The 18,621-nt window shown below is 43.6% G+C and overlaps 1 protein-coding gene across 2 annotated transcripts in view; it reads left to right on the plus strand.

The window, feature by feature from the left end:
- SLC25A17 (solute carrier family 25 member 17) overlaps positions 1-15,304 on the plus strand; it is a 43,083-nt gene extending 27,779 nt beyond the window's left edge. Inside the window, exons 6-9 of one of the 2 annotated variants that reach the window (XM_019515136.1) lie at positions 1,648-1,793; positions 5,234-5,329; positions 13,811-13,893; positions 14,633-15,304. In XM_019515136.1, the coding sequence (XP_019370681.1) occupies positions 1,648-1,793; positions 5,234-5,329; positions 13,811-13,893; positions 14,633-14,780 (473 nt within the window). In that variant the 3' untranslated portion in view covers positions 14,781-15,304. The remainder of the gene's footprint in view (positions 1-1,647; positions 1,794-5,233; positions 5,330-13,810; positions 13,894-14,632) is intronic. The other variant, XM_019515137.1, reaches the window with a different exon arrangement.
- The last annotated feature ends 3,317 nt before the right edge of the window (positions 15,305-18,621 follow it).

Consider the following 18,621-nt stretch of genomic DNA (forward strand, 5'->3'; position numbering starts at 1 on the left):
GGAGGCTCCAAACAGCTGTGCCGGGCTCCAGCATCAGCTTCGCACTGGCACATGCAGGCGTGCCTCAGGGTGGGCATTGGGGGTGAGGCCTGAGGCAGCGCAGCCCCAGTCTCTCCCCTGCTCCCAGCATGGAGGTGATGAGCCCGGTGCAGCTGTTTACACTCTGCTTGCTGCAGCTGCCCAGAGCCCGGGCTGGCTCCAAACAGCTGCGCCGGGCTCATCACTTCCGTGCCGTGCAGGGCTACGCTGCCTCAGGCCCCTCCCCCACCGTCCGCTCTGAGGTGCGCCTGCATGCACTGGTGTGGAGCTGATGCAGGAGCCCGGCACAGCTGTTTGGAGCCTCCAGGCTGCAGCCACCCCAGCTCTGGGGAGCTGCTGCCAGCCAGGATCTCTGGCTGCTCCCAGCAGGTAGCTGGGATGCTGCAAGCCCTGCTGGGAGCAGCCTGGGCTCCGTCGCTGGCAGCAGCTACCTGAAGCTGGGGCTAGCCATGGCATGCCAAGCAAGTTGGCCTCATGTGCCAGGCTTGGCACGTGTGCCAGGGGTTGCCAACCCCTGCTCTAGGCCCTGAGACGCACCACATTTCTGGAACCCTAAAAGGTTTATGCCGGGTTGTCAAAGATATGGTCACATCATCTGGTCCCTGGTGCTGGCCTTGAGTCTCAAGCTGACCCACAGATGGCATGTGGTGGGGATTGGACTGTCCTGGTATGCATGGCCCGGGATGCACTACACATAGCACTTGCGCAGAGTCAATCCAGCCCCCCTTGCCACCACCCAGATGCTGGATCCAGCACTCATGGCACCTGCTTCAGTTGGTCCAAGGCAGGCAATATGAGCAGTGCAGGTCCCAGACTGGCTAGAGTGGGTGTTGGATTTGTCACAGGCCAAGTGATCTTGTAACTGTGATCCAGAGTTATTAACTGAACAGCAGATTTCTCTCCATAAGGATTTTGCATTTCAATTTATTGTTCTGATCTGTGCTTTTAAGTGGAGAAAGAGATCAAATTTTTAAACTTTCTGGGTGCCTGCTTCTTGAAACCCAATTATTTGCTAGAGGTGTTTCAGAATTGAGCCAACTGAAATATAGAAAATTAATTTTCATACTGTGTAGCTTGTTTGAGATTAGTTGGGGGTGGGAAACAAATGGTTAAGTTTTGATTCTGCATCTTAATTCTAGCATTGGCAGACATTGACTGAGAGATGGCATTTCCAGTCAGCTTCCAGTTAAAGGAGAGAGAAAGGTTAAGTGTACGATCATCTGCTATGAGGCCTGCTGGTTAAAATGAAATAGAAAACAAAACAGATCTCTGAATAGGGCTCATCTAGAAGAATGCTGTTAGCAGTAAGCATCTCAGAGATGTTCTTATTCCAGAGATGTTAGGCCTACGTAAAAGAAGGAGAAAAGCTACACAACATGATAAATTTTTTTTTAAACCTTTTTTCTATCCATCTTTGTCCCTGAATTTACTGACTAGGTTGGAAGATGGAGCTTGCACCCCAAAGAGCAGTGCTGTGATTATCTGTTTCCCAGTGTAACCCTAATACAGGGTGATACTCCAAATGTATAAATATTCTGACTGCTAAGGTCATGATTAATGCTCTGACAATTAAGGATTCTTACTGCATCTTTCCATCTTCCTTACCAGATGCTTTTCATCAGATAATACGAGATGAAGGGGTCCTGGCTCTGTGGAATGGTACTTTCCCCTCCTTACTGCTGGTTTTCAATCCTGCCATACAGTTCATGTTCTATGAAGGTTTTAAGCGGAAGCTTTTGAAGAAGCAACAGCAGGTGAGATTAATAGGTTTAGAAGCCATAAGAAAAAGTGTTGATCATTTAGCCTGACCTCTGCATAACATGGGATGCCTAATATTGGCAAATAATTCCTACATCAAGGCTTACACTTCCTGTATTAGAATATGGCTTTAGAAATACAGCCAGTCTTGATATAAAACTCAGAATGGGAGAGTCAGCCCATCCCTGCAGTGATGAATCACCAGTCACTTGTTTAAAAAAATAAAGTACCTTAATGCTCAGTCTAATATAGCTTTCAACCACTGATTTCTGTTAAGCAGCTGTCAACTATAAGAGATCATTTCTGCATGTAAGTATTTTGTAGGCCATGATCAATCCGCCTCTTAACCTTTTCTTGGATATATTAAATATATTGAGCTTCTGAAGTCTCACTGTGAGACATGTTTTCTAGACCTTTAATCATTCTTACAGTTTTTTTCTGAACTTTTTCCAATTTTTCATCATCCCCTTTCAAGTGTGGACACCAGAACTGGATGTAACATTCCAGTAATCATCCCAGTAATGCTGTATACAGAGGTAACATCACCTTCCTACTCCTACTTACTATTTTCCTTCTTCTGCATCCAAGTTTTATGTTTGCCCTCTTAGATACAGCATCACACTTGGGAGCTCATCTTCATTTTGTTATTTGTCATTACCCCAGTGTTCTTTTCAGTGTCATCACATTTTAGGATTCTCTCTCTCATCTTGTAAGTATAACTTACATTTTTTATTCTTAGATGTATGGCATTGCATTTTAATACAGCCCAGTGCATCTTATCAAGTAATCCAGGAAGGTGTGTATAATGGCTGTATCCTCCTACATTATTTACTACTCCATAGTTGGTTTTGTGCTGTGTGCATGTTTTTTGTCATCTGCAAATTTAACCAGCAGTAGTTTTATATTTTCTTTTAGAACATTGACAAAGGTATTGAATAGCCCTAGTCCAAGAAAAAAATACTGTTATCCGCTTCTCCCCTTCCCGCCAAGAGGAAGAAGATGTCCTGTTTATAATTATTTTTATGATCTATTAATCAATCTTTAATGTATTGAATATAGGGTACATTTTTTAGTTTTTATCAGAATGTTGTTCAGATCTATGTCAGTGCATTTCAGAATTGTCACCACGTTTATCTTTATGAATAATCAAATTTGTAATAGCATCGGGGAAGCAGTAATGGGTTTGTCTGACAAGACCTATTTTCTTATAAAACCATGCTGAGTGGCATTAATTATGCTACCATTCTGTACAGATTGCATTGGAAAAATGAACCTCTTTATGATTTTCCCTTAGATTCATTTTACGTTTAACTGTCCTAAATAACCATCATGACTATGTTTTACTTTTTTGAATATTGACACATCATCTTTTCTGCTGTCCTTCTGAACTTTTTTGCTATTCCAAACTTGGTTAGAATGAACATCAATATCAGAGCTTGGCCAAATCTTGTAATGCTCTTGAATGCAAATTATTTGGTCCTGCCAGTCTAAAAAGAATAATATTTTTTATTTCATGAGAAACTATTGAGGATATTAGAAAGTCTTACTTCTGAAAGCTATGGATACATCCTCCCTGCTTTTTTCAAAATATAGCATGGAGCTGTTTATTGGACACTTCAGGCTTTTTTGTGTTGTGACTGAGAACTTTATTATTTTTATCTAATGTTGGCTTTCTACCATTGGTAGGATTTAATTTCTTCCAGATATACATGTTCTTATTGTTGTTAATCCTCCTGGCTATAGCTTTATCATTAATACCTTTAGCTTTCCTTGACAGTTTTCTGCATTTTCTAACTCTATTTGTACTCCTTGCTTTCCACTTCCTCATTGTTTTCATTTGTTAGACATAATATTTTAATTAGTATTTTTTACTTCTCCTTTCAACTGGGATGTGTTTTACTCTAAGAAGACCACTTACATGGATGTGGGTTTGTTAGTCTGAGTATCTAAATAAGCAGTGTTAAATAACCCCCATTCTCATTCATATTTTTGTTTAACTTTTTCTTCCCTCTCAGTTTTGCCTATACCTGTTTTCAGCATGCAGAAATCAGCATTTTTAATGCACTGTGCGTGTGTGGTTGTGTGTGCATAGTAGAGATAGGGACTATATTTTGTTTGCATATAATGGTAAGCTAATTTGTGATCACTTGCAGCTAGGCAACTGTCAGTTTTCAGTTTAGCAATCAAGTTTATTTTAAACTATCAGAGTGAAGGAGTATATCATACTATCCCTAGATGGCTGCATTATGGCTCTTATGTTTAATAAGTTTGTGCATAATCTTTGAAAACTCCAGGATTGCTTATCTAATGGCAATGCAAGGCCTCTGGTGCATGTTACCAAGAATGCCTCAGTTGTCAGATATCCAGGTTGTAGCCATATTGGGCTAGAGGCAAAAGAAATATAAAAGGCAGATAAATACAGTAAAAGCTTCCTTAACCGGCACCTTACAAGCTGGCGTGTTCTCTTAACCGGCATGCCGGCTTGTAAGGTAAAGTGAAACTGGAAGTGCCCACTGTGGCACTTCCGGTTTCTGCGAGCTCCCATGGCCCGGGGCAAAGCAGCCTGTGCTGCCAAGCCCCCATGACCTGGGGCATAGTGGGCTGCGCGGGGCCTGCCTCCCTGTCGTGCAGGGCCCCTAGGAGGTTTGGCGATGTGGCAGAAGAGTTGGCCATGCCGTGGGAGGGGCGGTGATGCCCCGGACGTGGCGGGAGAAGCGACAGGCCAAACAGGCAAAGGCGCCTGTTCGGGCTGCTCAGTTAACCAGAGTATTTTATTATCCAACACCCCCCATTCCCCTTGGGTGCCAGATAACAAAGCTTTTGCTGTACAATAATTTGTTTGCAAGTATCTAGTTGGTCTAATAAGATATCACCTCTTCCAAGAGTTTTGATTCTTTTCAGTTGTCAGAGTGAGCGATCCTTAAATGACCTCTATTTGTGTGATGTTTCAGTTAGAGCATTGGTCCATAAGTTTCCAGTTTCCATTCTTCTGAATTATCAGCAACTAAAGCTTGCAATGGTCTGTGTAATGTAGAGTGCTGTCTTCTGCCCTGATCCAGTCTTTCAAACCTTACCAGCAGGTTTCAGCAATCCCAGTTACTCCCTATAAAGGGTGAAGACTGCAAAAGCCTATGAATAGGGGTCATTGGAAAACATGTCTCCATGTTAGCGATGTTTTCTTGTGGCCTTGGCATGATATTGTAGCTGTGATGATCCAGGAATAAAGGGAAAGGTAAAGATGTAGGTGGTGGCTTACATGTAGTTTTGACCCTGAAAAGAGAGAAGTGCCACAGACTTTGCTACTGAGGTTGTGTGGCAGGTTCTTGGATATTCCAGTGGTGGGCATCAGTATTTTAAAAACTCTAATACATAAAGTTATATAACTGGCTGATGTGTTTCTACATGCAAGTAACTCTTTCCTTAAACTTTTGAGCAGCTCACTTCTTTGGATGTGTTCATCATTGGTGCAGTAGCCAAAGCAGTTGCCACTACAATCACATATCCGATGCAGACAGTACAGTCAATTCTGCGGGTGAGTTTGTACTATAAATGTATCCAATTAACTTCAGGGAAGTCTGTATGAAATAGCTGGTCACATCAGGCATGAGTGTTACTTAATATCGTGTGATCTATGGGGCGGCTAAATGGTTAGCATTAACTTTCACGATAAATTGCTGGTTGCTTTACCTGTGGGCATTTTAAGTGGTGAGAACTTACAAAGTGGTACATCATTATTATAGTTGTCATTATTTAGATTTATATCCCACTCATTTATGCATTGTTTTTCATAAAACTGCTGACTTAAGGTCTGTATAATTCATATCTCTGAATATAGATTCATAGCTCGGAATATAAATAGAACAATGATCCTTACCCATGGTGGTGTATTTAAGGGTGCTGCAAAAAGTTACACGTGTCACAAGATAAACCCAGAGATTTCAAATAGGAATCCATAGTGACAAAAACATTTTGGCTCGTTCCTGAGTTTTTGCAACAGCAAAATTGTTCTATCTTTCCATAATCAAAAAATGAGAGAAAGCTAAGAGATGGCATTTACCAATGGGCTTTGAGTCTAATAGGGGTGTCCTGAGTTTGAAAAGGTTGAGAACCACTGAAATAGAAGTAGGGGTTAGAAAGAAGCTAAAAATACTAGGGTAAAAAAGACCCTAGTTCAAATTGTCTCTAAATGACTAAACCAAAATAAATGCAAATTGTATAAATTGGGATTGCTAGATTCAGTTAGGCCACTATTGCTTGTTAGTAGTAGCTAATATCTAATGAATCAGAGGAAAGTGAGCTCCCTCATTAACAAATGCATCTAAACATATGCCCAAGACGCTACCGTAATTGGTGAAGTGACAGAGACACTTACAGGCAATCCCTGCTTAACGCTGTTTCACTTAGTGCTATTTCGCTATAATGCTCACTTGAAATTGATACCTGATTTCACTTACTGCTCAGTGAGTTTCATTATAATGCTCATGGTTGCCATCTTGGGTCATTAAAAACAATTACGGTCACCATCTTGGGTAGTCAAATATTTTCGGTTTTGCTTAATGCTCGTTTCAATGCTTGTTTTTTCAGGACCAATTAAAAGCACTAAGCAGGAGTTGCATGTATTTTGATCCTTGCAAGCAATTTGTATACATCCTGCAGCAAGTAATATAATTATCTTAATTTGGGTTGTTCAACTTGTTGATATTAGGGTAGTAGCATAACAAAGCAGGTGGTTTTGATTTCAAATCAAAATTAATTAAATGGCTAACTTTTGAATGAGCTGGTAACTTTAAGCTTTGATTAAAAACAAAGATTAAATAATGGTTTTGCATTTGCAATTTAATTTTGTCCTTGAAGAATGATTTATTCTTATTGGTTGGTAGTCATTAAAACGTGTTGATAAATATAACTTTAAATTACATTTGGCACTTTTCTTTGCTAATCAGGAGCCTACACTGTATCAATGGACATTTAAGCAATTATATACTGTATGATACATATATGCAGATTTCTTTTGTCTGATAAGGGTGTCTGATGCATTTCTTTACTACATGATTTTTTTGCTTATGTATGTCATGCTCTTTAGATGGGTATTGGAATTAATTTAAATGCTGTTTCTGTACATCTTAACATATATTTTAATAAGCTTAAATGTACTGGATATGGTAGAAGAAATATTTGCCTTTTACAACTGACTTACTAACCAAAGGAAATGTTTTTAGTGAAGGAATTTAAATGATTTATTTTGGCTACTATATTCAAGATTTTAGAATTCAAGTCTTTTTATAGACCTTATTTGATTCTTAGTTTAGAAATGGAAAACAGTTTCCTAATTAGCTTTTCCATTAATTAATTATTGAAATAAATCAGCTTAATAAACTGAAAGGAAAAAGATATTATTTCTGCCTCTGCAGAAGTGATTTCTGATGTTCAGAATCTGCTTCAATGCTTCAGCTCACCAGGTTCACTGGTTCAGTAGTTTTGATGCTGACAGAAAACTTACTGCTTTATATGATTTTATTTAAATTTTGAAATAGATCATAATTTTAGCTTTAACATATATTTATCATATTAAGTTTAATTTTAAATGGTCTTTTAGAAGAAAAATGCATGAGTTGAATCCAAATCTGATTTTAGAAGATATTTTTGCCCTACTATATAAAACAAATATTATAAATAAAAGTATTTTGACTTCTATTTACTTTATAAAGATGTGTTTCTAGTGTCTGAACATGTCTGTATGAAACAGAATCTTTTTATCCAGCAAACCTAGTCCCCAAATTCAGTCATGTTTGCTTACTCCAATAGCAAAAATAAGTCTATAGCACTGTAGAGCTGGGGTTGACAGCATAAGACTCACAAACTTTGGGGATTGGGCATTACCTGTTCTGTACCATGGCCCAGGCAGCAGGGAGAAGTGAGAGCAGTAGGAGCAGTGACTGTGCCCAAAGCACTGGCCTTGCCTTAGACCTAAGCTGGGTCGATCCAGCCTGCCACTGCTTCATTAAGAACTCAGCAGTTGTCAATTTTTAAGGCTTAGACAAGGCAGGGGGATTGCATTAACTCTATTTTGATTGAATTGCCTCGTGTTCACCCAGTGCAGTTCTCTCAGAATTTATCTGCCAATTTTGCAACTTAGATGATCAGCTTTAATAGTGGAGTAAGCCTGTTTTGGGATGATGTAATCTAGACATTTTTGTGTGTGGATATGTTGGTGTTTTGGATGATCTTTCCTGCATCTGATAGTCCTTCTTCTGCTATCATGCACTGCATTGCTTCACATCAAACTTCAGTTTACCTTTGTGTGCCTTCTGCTGCTTTAAGTTGATCTTTTACCCATCGTCGTTCCCAGCCTGTACCCCACTTACACATCTTATCCCTTTCAGCCTGTTAGCAGCCTTTGCCTTGTGGATCTAGTGCAGAAGTCATGCCTTTTTGTTTGCAGCCTTGGGAGAGGTTATAGTCTAGTCTTGTTGTATTAGCAGCCCCAGGAATGCCAAGATCTAAGTGTTCATTTAAAGCAAATTGAGAAGAAGGCTGTCTGCTGGAACATGTTTCAGTGCTATGACAAAGGAAAGGAGCTCTGGCAGATTTTATTAAAAAGCAAAAGCAGCAAGACCTCTTGCTACACTCCAAGTACTGCCCCAGCTGTCATTAAACTAAGGCTAGATTTTGGCCAAGCACCACCAACAAACACTAGTGTCCTGTGGACAGTATTGACCATATCTAAAAGATCATGGATTCTGCAGAAAAGATTTCTCCAGGAAGTCCGGGTGTCTTTTTCATGCAAGAGCCATGAAGTGGATCCAGCATCAGAGGGAAGGGGGTGCAGCCATACTCACTTTGGCTATGCAGTGCATATGCAGCAAGTTCTCTCACCTCGTCAGCTTGTCAGAGCAGTTCTGAAACCCAGGGGAAGAACACCACTGCTCCTGCCTCCCTTTTCCCTGGCCACCAAATTTGGTAGTAGGCCAAGGGATGGAGGAGCAGGCGGCAGCAGCATTCACCCCATGGGTTCCACTGACAAGCTGCTGAGCTCAGAGTTAACTGTGCACGCACCACAGAGCTGAAAGGGGTTGCAACTGCACCCCCTGCACTCTCCTGGATCTGCCCCTACAAGAGCCCAAAGTTAGATCTCAATGAAAAGATATACCTGGATTTCAGAAACTATGTGCAGGAAACCTCTGTCAGTTAAGTGTTACGTGCTGTGTTTCTTTTCAGTTGCATAGTTTTAACTCTTCATTTTGCATAGCCAGCAGCAGCTGCCATTCTGGTAGGGCCAGATGTGCAATAAGGCCTGTTTATGCCTGTCCAGCTTCTATCCACTTCGCACCTGTCGTGTGCTCAGAGTGGCCTCCAGGCATGGTAGTGCGTGTGGTTTTATTGAATTTTTGCATCTCTCCCCAGTCAAGCAAAAAAGGACTCCCCTTGCTCTCTTTCAGTTAACTATTACTCCACCCATTACTACATGTTCAAACTTATGCCTGTGCTAGTAGAAGGTAAACTACCACAGCATGAATTTCTTTGAAGTATCAGAGTTAGATCTCCCCCACACAGTCAGTCACTACTTGTCCCACCTGATCCAGTTTGGTGGGTCAGACTGTGCTATAGGCTTGTTGGCTTTCTTGTGGCAGGCAGAGAGAAAGAAAACCATATAAAAAGTCTTTATTCTCAAGTGTAGTAATACCCTTAGCTTCCTACCACCCTGACAGTTTAAGGCAGGGGTTGGTAACCTTTTGCCACTGTGGACCACAGCTTGTGACGCAGGCCCCTGCCAAGAACTTCAGATCTCCACCCCTGGAGTGCCTAAGATGCTTTTGCTTACTCAATACTAATCCTCATCCCCAATGGCAAATGGAGGGGGGGAAATCCTGTGGCAAGGGTAAACACAAGAGAGAAGCAGGGGGGCACTGAGGAGGGGGTGGGCACCACAGTGTAGCTGTGTGCCTCTGATCCCCTGCAGGTGGTCGACCCCTAGTTTAAGATTTAGTTTCCAAAATGGTACATTTCAAAAGGTGTCGATATGACAACAAGCATTTTAACCAAGCTGCCAGTATTAAGTGCATAAGTTCAGAACTATTACTACTTAAATCTATTTTGTTTGCTGTAGGCCTTGTGCCAGTCGCCCAGTGCTAAAAGAAATTGCTAAGAGAAGATAGCGCTCTGTTTAATGACCCTTGTTGTACTGTGGCCATCCTAGGGGTATCTGACATGCAGTGCTGCCTGCCCATCCACTTGTATGGTAGCTTTTGTGGTGCTCCATTCCAATGAATATCATTGCTGCATGGCTTTTTGGTTTGCCCTTTGTCATTCTGAATACGACATTTTTTCATGTTTTTGTTTTGGTGATACTGTAACATTCTCCAGGGGATGCATGTGCAATCACTAGTGTGTCCCGTGCTGCATCCCTCACTTGTCCAGATCAGAGCCTTAACCACCCATACCACTGATCTGCTGATGTGCAGTTAACCTGTTCCCCCAGCCCACTACCTACCTATGATAATACTGAGCTTAGATATAAAAGGAGGAAAAAAGATGGAAAAAGCCTTATGATAGCTAAGCCACCGCAGCCTAGGAAAAGAGTATGGGGAAAAAGCAACATTTTATTATTGATGGTGTGAGACTGAAATCAGTCAGTACGGCCATTCTTTCTCAGTTCCTGCTCCTGCTGTGCCATTGTCTCCACAGATGGGAGCATTATTGATTTTCAGAACTTGACAAAGTTTTTGCTCAGGAATAGGAAGATGAGATTTGAATGTTTGGGGACCTGTGCAGAGTGCCAGAAGGGGACTCAGAAGCCAGAGGAGTATAGGAGAAGGTTTCTTTATGAGAGAAAGGAGGATAGACAATTCATAAGGAACCAAGTTGAGACAGAAGATAGGGGCAAGCAGAAACATCTCTCGCAGTTGATGCGGAAGTGACCCACTTGGTGGAACCTTCCAACGCAGACCCACAGTCCTGGCTAGCAACGCCCTGCAACATGCAGAGAGCAATGCTTACTGAGAGTAGCAGTACATTTACCCAAGTTCCTGCTGCTGGGACTTCACACCTCCACCACGCTCTGAAACAATAATGGGGAACACTGGGATGTTATCTTCACATCTGCAGCTACAAGCCATAATTTCTTCCCTGGTCATTCTGTGCTCCAAACCAAGGTTAACAAGTAGAATCCCAAACCTCCACATATTTGTGACCAGAATAGGGTAAATGTGTACGTAACACTTGAGGTGTGTGCAGTGTTGTTTGATATTTTATGGCATGGTTAATGTTCCACTGGTTTAAAGTTTGCACTGTGATGCTCAGTAAAGATTTATTTGCATTATCATAGAAAATGAAGGTTGTAAGGGACCTTAGGAGGTCATCTAGTCCACTGCCCTGCCAGAGCAGAACCAATTATATCATCACAGCCAAGGTTTCCCTAGCTGGGTCTTAAAAACCTCCACGGGTGGAGATTCCACAACCTGTCTGGGTAACCTGTGCCCGTGTTTTACTACCCTCCTAGTGAGAGTTTTTCCTAATATCTAACCTAAACTTCCTTGTACTTGATGTTCAGTAAAAATTACTTTTGAATGAAGTTTCTGTGGATTAAAAAATACGTATGAATCAACATAATAAAGTGCCCTTTCATACATGTGGTACACTGAGTGTAAAAACAACTTAAGACAACCAAGCAACATTTCATTTTGTGAAACCCTTAGGCGCAGACTAATGAAATCTTCATGCAGTGTAAAAAACTTGTATTTCAGTGCTTTATTTCAGTGGTTCTCAATCTTTTTAGACTCAGCTTCCCCTTTGTTAGGCTCAAGGCACATTTCAGAAAATGCCAGTTCTTCACTTTCACACTTTTTTTGACTATGGAAAAATGCTAGAGCAATTCTTCCATTGTAAAGTCAGAAAGACCCCAGTAGGTTCCAAAATGTTTTTGACGCTATGGATTCCTATTTGAAATCATGGGATTTGTCTTGTGAATCATGTAGGTGTTTGCAGACATAACAGTGCTAATGTTGACTGGCACCCTGCAGCACCTTTTAAAAGGATCTTGGGGCAACCTGGTTGCAAATCCCTGTTTAGTGTCTAGACTCAAAGTAAAAGCATGTGACATCTGACCTTGTGGCCTTGATGAGTTTCTGCAGTGTGCAGACGCAGTTTTTCTGATTGTACTTAAATGTAAAAGCCTGCACCTCTTCCTTGCACATGCTCATGAGGTATGCTCCCTTACTGTCACAAATGGCATCCAGCCCTTCTGTTTCCCTTTCAGCCTTCCACATAGACATGCTGATGTCATTTGCAAATCAAGGTACAATTAAACCCCTCCTTTCTGCTGTCCAAGAATCCAGTAAAATGTTGCATTACTCATGGGAAGCAGCGAATAAACTGGGTCTTGTAAAATGACAGGAGAAATTGTCAAGCCCATTCATGTCCACAGTGGTCCGGGGAGCAGCAGTACCCTTTTCCTTTGAAGAAAATAGGCCTGAATTTTAAGGATTCTAGTGTCCAGGTCCTTCACAGGTGCCCTTGTGTCCATATAGGTGAACTGTCCACAGTGATCACTCAAGCTTTGAAGCAATAGCGAGAGGCACTTTTTGTGTGTGTGATGAATGCTGAAGTCTGGGATGGGGGGTAAAAATTCACCCAAGGGCCCTCTCTATGGTCTATGCAATCCCATCAGTAACTAAATATTGCCCAGTTTTTTCACCTGGAGGATTCTCATCAGTCACTACTAAACATTGCCTAGCTTTGTCACCTGGAGAATTGGCATTTCCTTCATAGCAACGTGGGCCTCCAAAAACAATGGTTGCAAAGACTAATCTAGTAATACCAAAATAGTTAGCTATTGATTGGTAGTAATCAAGGGTGGTCAGCTTCCAGATGGTGAATGCTCTGAACATATTTTTAACAACTTGGTGCCATGCTGCGTATATTGGGTCAAAGGGACATAAGTTGACACAGACTGGCCATGTCTACACAAGACACTGACATTTAGTTTTTGCACATACAAGTACTAAACAACTGCCCAGTAATAGGAGTTATTGCACAGTAGCATCCCCAAACAGCTTTTTGGTGACACTGACTGTACAGTAGCTCATTACTACTGCACAGCAGTGTTGCATGACACTTCGTGCCTTGCGATGCTATTGTACAGTAGTAATGAGCTACTGTACAGTCAGTGTCTCTTGTAGACACAGCCACTGCGTGGACACGATTATTTCTGTTGAGGTTCCATAAAAATGTACCTATGGAAAAATATTCTGCACAATCCTCTCTAGAGAAGCCATAAGTTCCAGTTCCAGACTTCAGTTCTGCTCTAGGTTTTGCTCATGCATTTCTACCAATGGTATTGGTCAGCACTGATATGAAGGCATAATCTGTTCTGCTGATGCAAAAGTCAGAAGGAACTCAGTTTGACTTTCAGGTCCCAAATGAACTCTTCAGGATGTGTATAAAAATAATTTTGAATACTAGAGAGGCAAGAATGCTTGTGGGTGATATCTTTTATTGGACCAACTACATGGTTGGGATAGACATAGGCAAGCTTTTGGGGTATCACAGGACCCTTCCTCAGACCTCTGGAAGAGAAGCAGACACAGCAGAGCTAAGTAGCAGATGGTACAAAAGCTTGTATAAAATTCCATGTGTAAATAAGCAGGCAGGATAGATGCGATGAAAGTAGAGATGCATCTTGAATATTGGAATGGTTTAAACTGAGTCATTGAAAGCTAACTGTAATGCTTTTTTGGGGGCTGAACTGGGCTATAAAATCAATGCAATTTCACATGTAGCAAATGCATGCAATTTTAATGGAGGTATAACATCTAATAAAATGAACTTCAATAAAAGTGTTAGCCATACTGATACATTGACTGACATCTTTGAGAACATAATTAATCCTGGAAATGATCATTTTAGTGATGTCTTCATACCTTACCTATTCATTAGGATTCTCAAACTGGCAGTGGGAGTATGGCTAAGAGGAATTTCAACAAATGATTAACTGTTTCTTTCTTTTCCCTTTCAGTTTGGGCGGCATCGATTGAACCCAGAAAATCGGACACTAGGCAGTCTTAAGAATGTTCTCCACATTCTGCGACAGAGAGTGAAGTGAGTTTTCCATTTCTTAACCTTAATTAATGCTTCACATGCACAAATAAAAAGATTGGGGGTGTCTTAAATACACTGACAGTTAGTATTGTTGGACCTGACCCTATTTGTTTCAACCTACTTGAATTCATAACTCAGCTTCACCTCTTGTAGAGTATTGCAAAACAAGTATAAGGAAGTGAGCAACCACTAGCAAAGCAAATATATGCATGTCTGCCAGTGTGAAGTACTTCTGTAGGCAGTAGCTCGTTCACTCCCTTAGAAAAAAAGTTTAGTTTTTTGCATGCAGTGCCTGTCCTCTCTACAAAGGGGAAGGAGACAGAGAGGCTCAATTTAACTTCTAGCATTACTTATACATATGATGTGTCAGTAGTTGCTGGAGGTCACTGTTGTTTTAGGAACATTAATTAGCTGGTTGTTCAACCTGTGTGAAATGAATATCAGTCCAGTTTCTAAAGGGCAAATATCTGCATTGTAATTGCTTTCCTTGATGACAGTCTGCACTGAAACTAAATAATTTAGTATGTTGTGGAGACTGACCTACCTTTCCAAACCAAGGGTGTAGTACGTTCATGTGAGTTTGTGCATGTGGGAAGCATGACCTACTCTACTCATGCCTTAACTGTTTCTCAGGGATAGATGGAGAAGGTCAGTCTGCAGAGCTATCAATGTGGCACTTCTCATGTGTACTCTAGAGTCTTTGAGAAAACTTTTTACATCTGTCCAACTTGTTTCTTAGGCGCTTTGGCTTAGTGGGACTCTACAAAGGACTTGAAGCGAAGCTTCTGCAGACTGTCCTCACTGCTGCACTTATGTTCTTAGTCTACGAGAAACTGACTGCTGCTACCTTCACAGTCATGGGATTAAAGAAGTCACAGAAGCACTGAGAGTGACCCCTGCTGCACAGTGAGCATGGAAAGAAAAAATGGGGGTCTGGGAGGGGAATCCAACACTTAGGGGAAAAGCTGAGGCACTGGGGATCCCCTCATCTCTAAAGCCACCTCCTCTTCACTGGTCCCTATGCTTATTGAAGCTATTTCAGAAACTAACTGAGGAGAGCTTTGGAACACAGTCTGGTAGGATTTGCTGTCATCCCTTTCTGGGATTGTTTGTTTACTTTCTTGACCTTGTCTGGATCAATTGGGTTATCAATTTAATGGAAAGATTATTTTAAACACCTGCAGTTATTTTAATTTCTAAATAATTTGGTTGGCCTTTTGGGGGGGAAATAGGTGCTTCCTACTGTAGTTCACTTTCTTTCCCTCCCCCACCCAGTTGCCCTCAGCTGTCCTCCCTCCTCCACTGTCCTTGCTATTGGCAGCAGCAGGAACTTGATTTTGTGTAATTCTCTCTGCAAGGTGTTCGTTTCACTTGATATTTTGTTCATTAAAATGAATTCGTGTGGAAACAGGCTTTTGGCATAGTTTTCATTTAATATCTGATTTTTTTTCCTGGCACAGGATGATGAGATGCTGTTCCAAATCTCGAATGGTGAAACCTGGGAGTGGTTAAAATGTTGGTTCCCAGGGACTGCATCTGCTGCTTTCTGAATGCGTTAGCAGACTTGGAACCCAAACGCTGGTTCTCTGGTAATGGCAGCACAACTATCTGCTTATAGTTGCGCCCCGCACCATGCAGACTGTTCTGTCTAGTACGGGGTGCTCAACCTTTTGGCCCCGCAGGTCAGGTGAGTGGCATGAGGCTGGTCCACAGGCTGAATTGGGGCCTGTGTTGCCTCCACTGGCCCTGCATGCCTGAATTAGGCCCTGTGCTGCATCCGCATGCTGGGATATGGCTCCTTGTCACATCTGCCCAACCCCATGTACTGGGCTTGGGCCCTATGTGCAGAGATTGGGCTGTAGGGCCCTGCCTACCCCTGTGCACTGGGATCAGGCCCCACACCACCCTGTGCACCTGATCTAGCACAGAGGGCCATGGCCCATGGGGACCAGGTCTGGTCCATGGGCTGGGGGTTGAGCACCCCTGGACTAATATGTTAGCTCAGATCAGTTCATTTAGTACAGTGGTTCTCAGCCTTTGAGGGTCGTGATACCCCACCTCCACTTTTTTGAATGTGGCAGCATCCCCAGCTGAGAACCACTGTTGCTGCTTCAGCTTTCCTTAATGCTGCTCAGCTGCATACTGCTGCCTCCAAATGAAAATGCCTCATGGGGTTCTGCACAGCCAGTCTGGAAAGGGCTGTGCCATGTCTGCGTGCTCCCTTGTTTTAGAGCTTTTCAGCCAGCCTAAAGCAGGCAGGACTTACCTCATGCCGAGTAGCCCTACTTGGTCTGATGCCCCTTACGCTCTTGCACCAAATTATTAACAGAAGTGAACGGGACAGTTTCACCTTCACCTGTTCCTGGGAGGAGCATAGGGTCACCAGACCAGGAAGTGCTACACAGCATGAGGCAAGCTGCTTGGTTTAGGGTGATTAGAGAGCCCTAATGCAGGGGGATAGGGAAGTTTTACTTGGCTGCTGCAGCTACAGCAGTCCTGAAGGGGCCTCCCATCACCCCAGTTGAGATCCAGTGCAGTATTCTGCCTCAGACAGGGACCAATGCAACATGCTTGAGGGGCTAGAGGAAACCCTCCCCATAATGCATCTGATTGTTTGGGTTATTTTCTTCCTGACTTCTGAAGGTGATAGGGTATGCTCTATACCTGGATAACTCGTCTTCCAGCCGGAGTAACTGCATGTTCTCTCCTGATGTCCCTGGCAGATGTTACACTTACACAATTAACCAGTTAATCCCATTTTAAGTAGTAATCTGGCCACGCATTTATGCAATTAATGGTGCATTTAAAAAGGGAATAAGCCACAGTCATTATGCAAAATGTGTGTAATAATGTCATGGCTGTTTCCCTTCTCACCTTAAATTGAACATGTAACCAGGCCGATCTGCAAACTGGCTCTCTCAGCCTCTGGGGTGTGTCAGACAGAGCCAAGGGCTCTGATGTACTCTCAAGGTTAGGAGTGCTAATCAGTTTACTGGTGCTCCCAGCCCTGGGGCCCTTGTCTGGGAGGGCCAGTCAATCATGGCCTGCCCACATGTTCATTTTAAGGATGAGTGTGCTGATCAGCAAAGTGGCACTCCCAGCTGGGTGCACAGGGCAACTGGCTTGCTACTTGCCAATGCAGGGGAACCCAGGATCACCACAGGAAAAATATTTACTGTAAGTACCATGCCCTGGTTCTTGGCTAAGCCAACCATTTTCAGTGGCAGGTATCTCAGAGTATGCTATGAGAAAAATCCCTGAAGGCATAGAACCTACCAACAGAACAGCACACTGTAGGATATATGCCTAGAATGCTCTTTGCATATTTAGAAAAACTTGGAGCCATGCTGGGTATACTGGTTAAAGCAGAGGTGTCAAAGAACTGGCCCCTGGATCTGGCCTGTGGAGACCCAGCATCTGGCCCCTGGTGCTGCCCTTGGGTTTTAGAGTTGACTCATATGCTACATATGATGTGCACCAGACCGACTGCATGTGCAGGGCCTAGGACATGTGCCATGCATTGTGCCCTCCTCAGCTGGCCTGGGAACCACAGCACGTGGTGCCTGCCTTAGCCCATCTGAGATGTGTGTTGCGTGCAGTGCGGGTCCTGGAGCAGGTGCTACATGCACTGCACGCCCTGGACAGGCCCCATGCAGGTGCTGTGTGTGGTGCAGTGGGTGGTCCATTGGGCCAGTCTGGCTTATGGGCTGGCTCCATGCCACTCATCCAGTCAGTGGAGCCAAATGAGTTTGACACCCCAGTTTAAAGGGAAGTAAGTTAAAACAGACTGTGGCCACGGTTATTTCCATTGTTTTTTCCATAACAATGTACATCCAGAAATGTACCCTGAAGAAACCTCTCTGGCAAGTGAGTGGGCAGCCGTGGGGCCCAGCAGGATATGTGGGCTGCATTTGGATGTGCGAGGGAGCATGGGTGGTTGGGAAGGGAGGCCAGCAGCAGGCAGGGAGGAAGACCCTGCCAGGCTGCTGCAGCTCTCCAGACTGAGTCCAGACCCCTGCTTCCCTGAAGGTGAGTGGGGAACCTGGGTGGGGGAGGGAGGGTGTGCATGGGTGAGGTGGGGGCCCAGTTCAGACTGCTGGGGGCAGCAGGTCTCAATTCAAGCTGGCAGAGGTCTGATCCTGGAGCCTATATCACTGCTAGAGAGCAAGCAGGATCAAAGTTGGCAGCTCCTAGTTGCACCCCCGCTTGGCAGCCTTCTAGGAGCCTTGCCTCTTAGAACAGGGGTTGTCAGCCAGGGGTACGCATACCCCCAGGGGATACACACAGATGGGCGGGGATGGTGCGCCTCCACCCACCACCCCATGCCGCCACTGCCCCACAGAACTGGGGAGAGGGGAGGGGAGGGGAGGGGAGGGGTGGAAAGAAGGGGTGTGGGCAGCAGTGCCCCTCTGCAGGCTGCATGGAGTTTTTCAACCTTTTTTAATAAGCGTACCTCCTCTGTGTCCAGCCACACACCACCTCCCTTCAACACCGCCCCCCTCCTCGGTCTGCATCCAGCTGGCAGGGGTACATTTATTAAAAAAGGTTGAAAACCCCTGCCTTAGAGCAGGGGTTGTTAATCGGGGGTACCTGGGAGGGCCCTAGGGGATGCATGCGGGCAGGCAGGAAAAGAGTGCTGCCACCCACCACCCCATGCCTCTGCTTCCCAGGAACAGGGCCAGGGCAGGGCCAGGGCAGCGGTGCCCCTATGCAGGATAGCTCTTCTGG

Source organism: Gavialis gangeticus, unplaced genomic scaffold, assembly GCF_001723915.1.
Source record: "Gavialis gangeticus isolate Ggan-Ray unplaced genomic scaffold, GavGan_comp1, whole genome shotgun sequence".
In the NCBI taxonomy this organism is placed as follows: domain Eukaryota; kingdom Metazoa; phylum Chordata; order Crocodylia; family Gavialidae; genus Gavialis; species Gavialis gangeticus.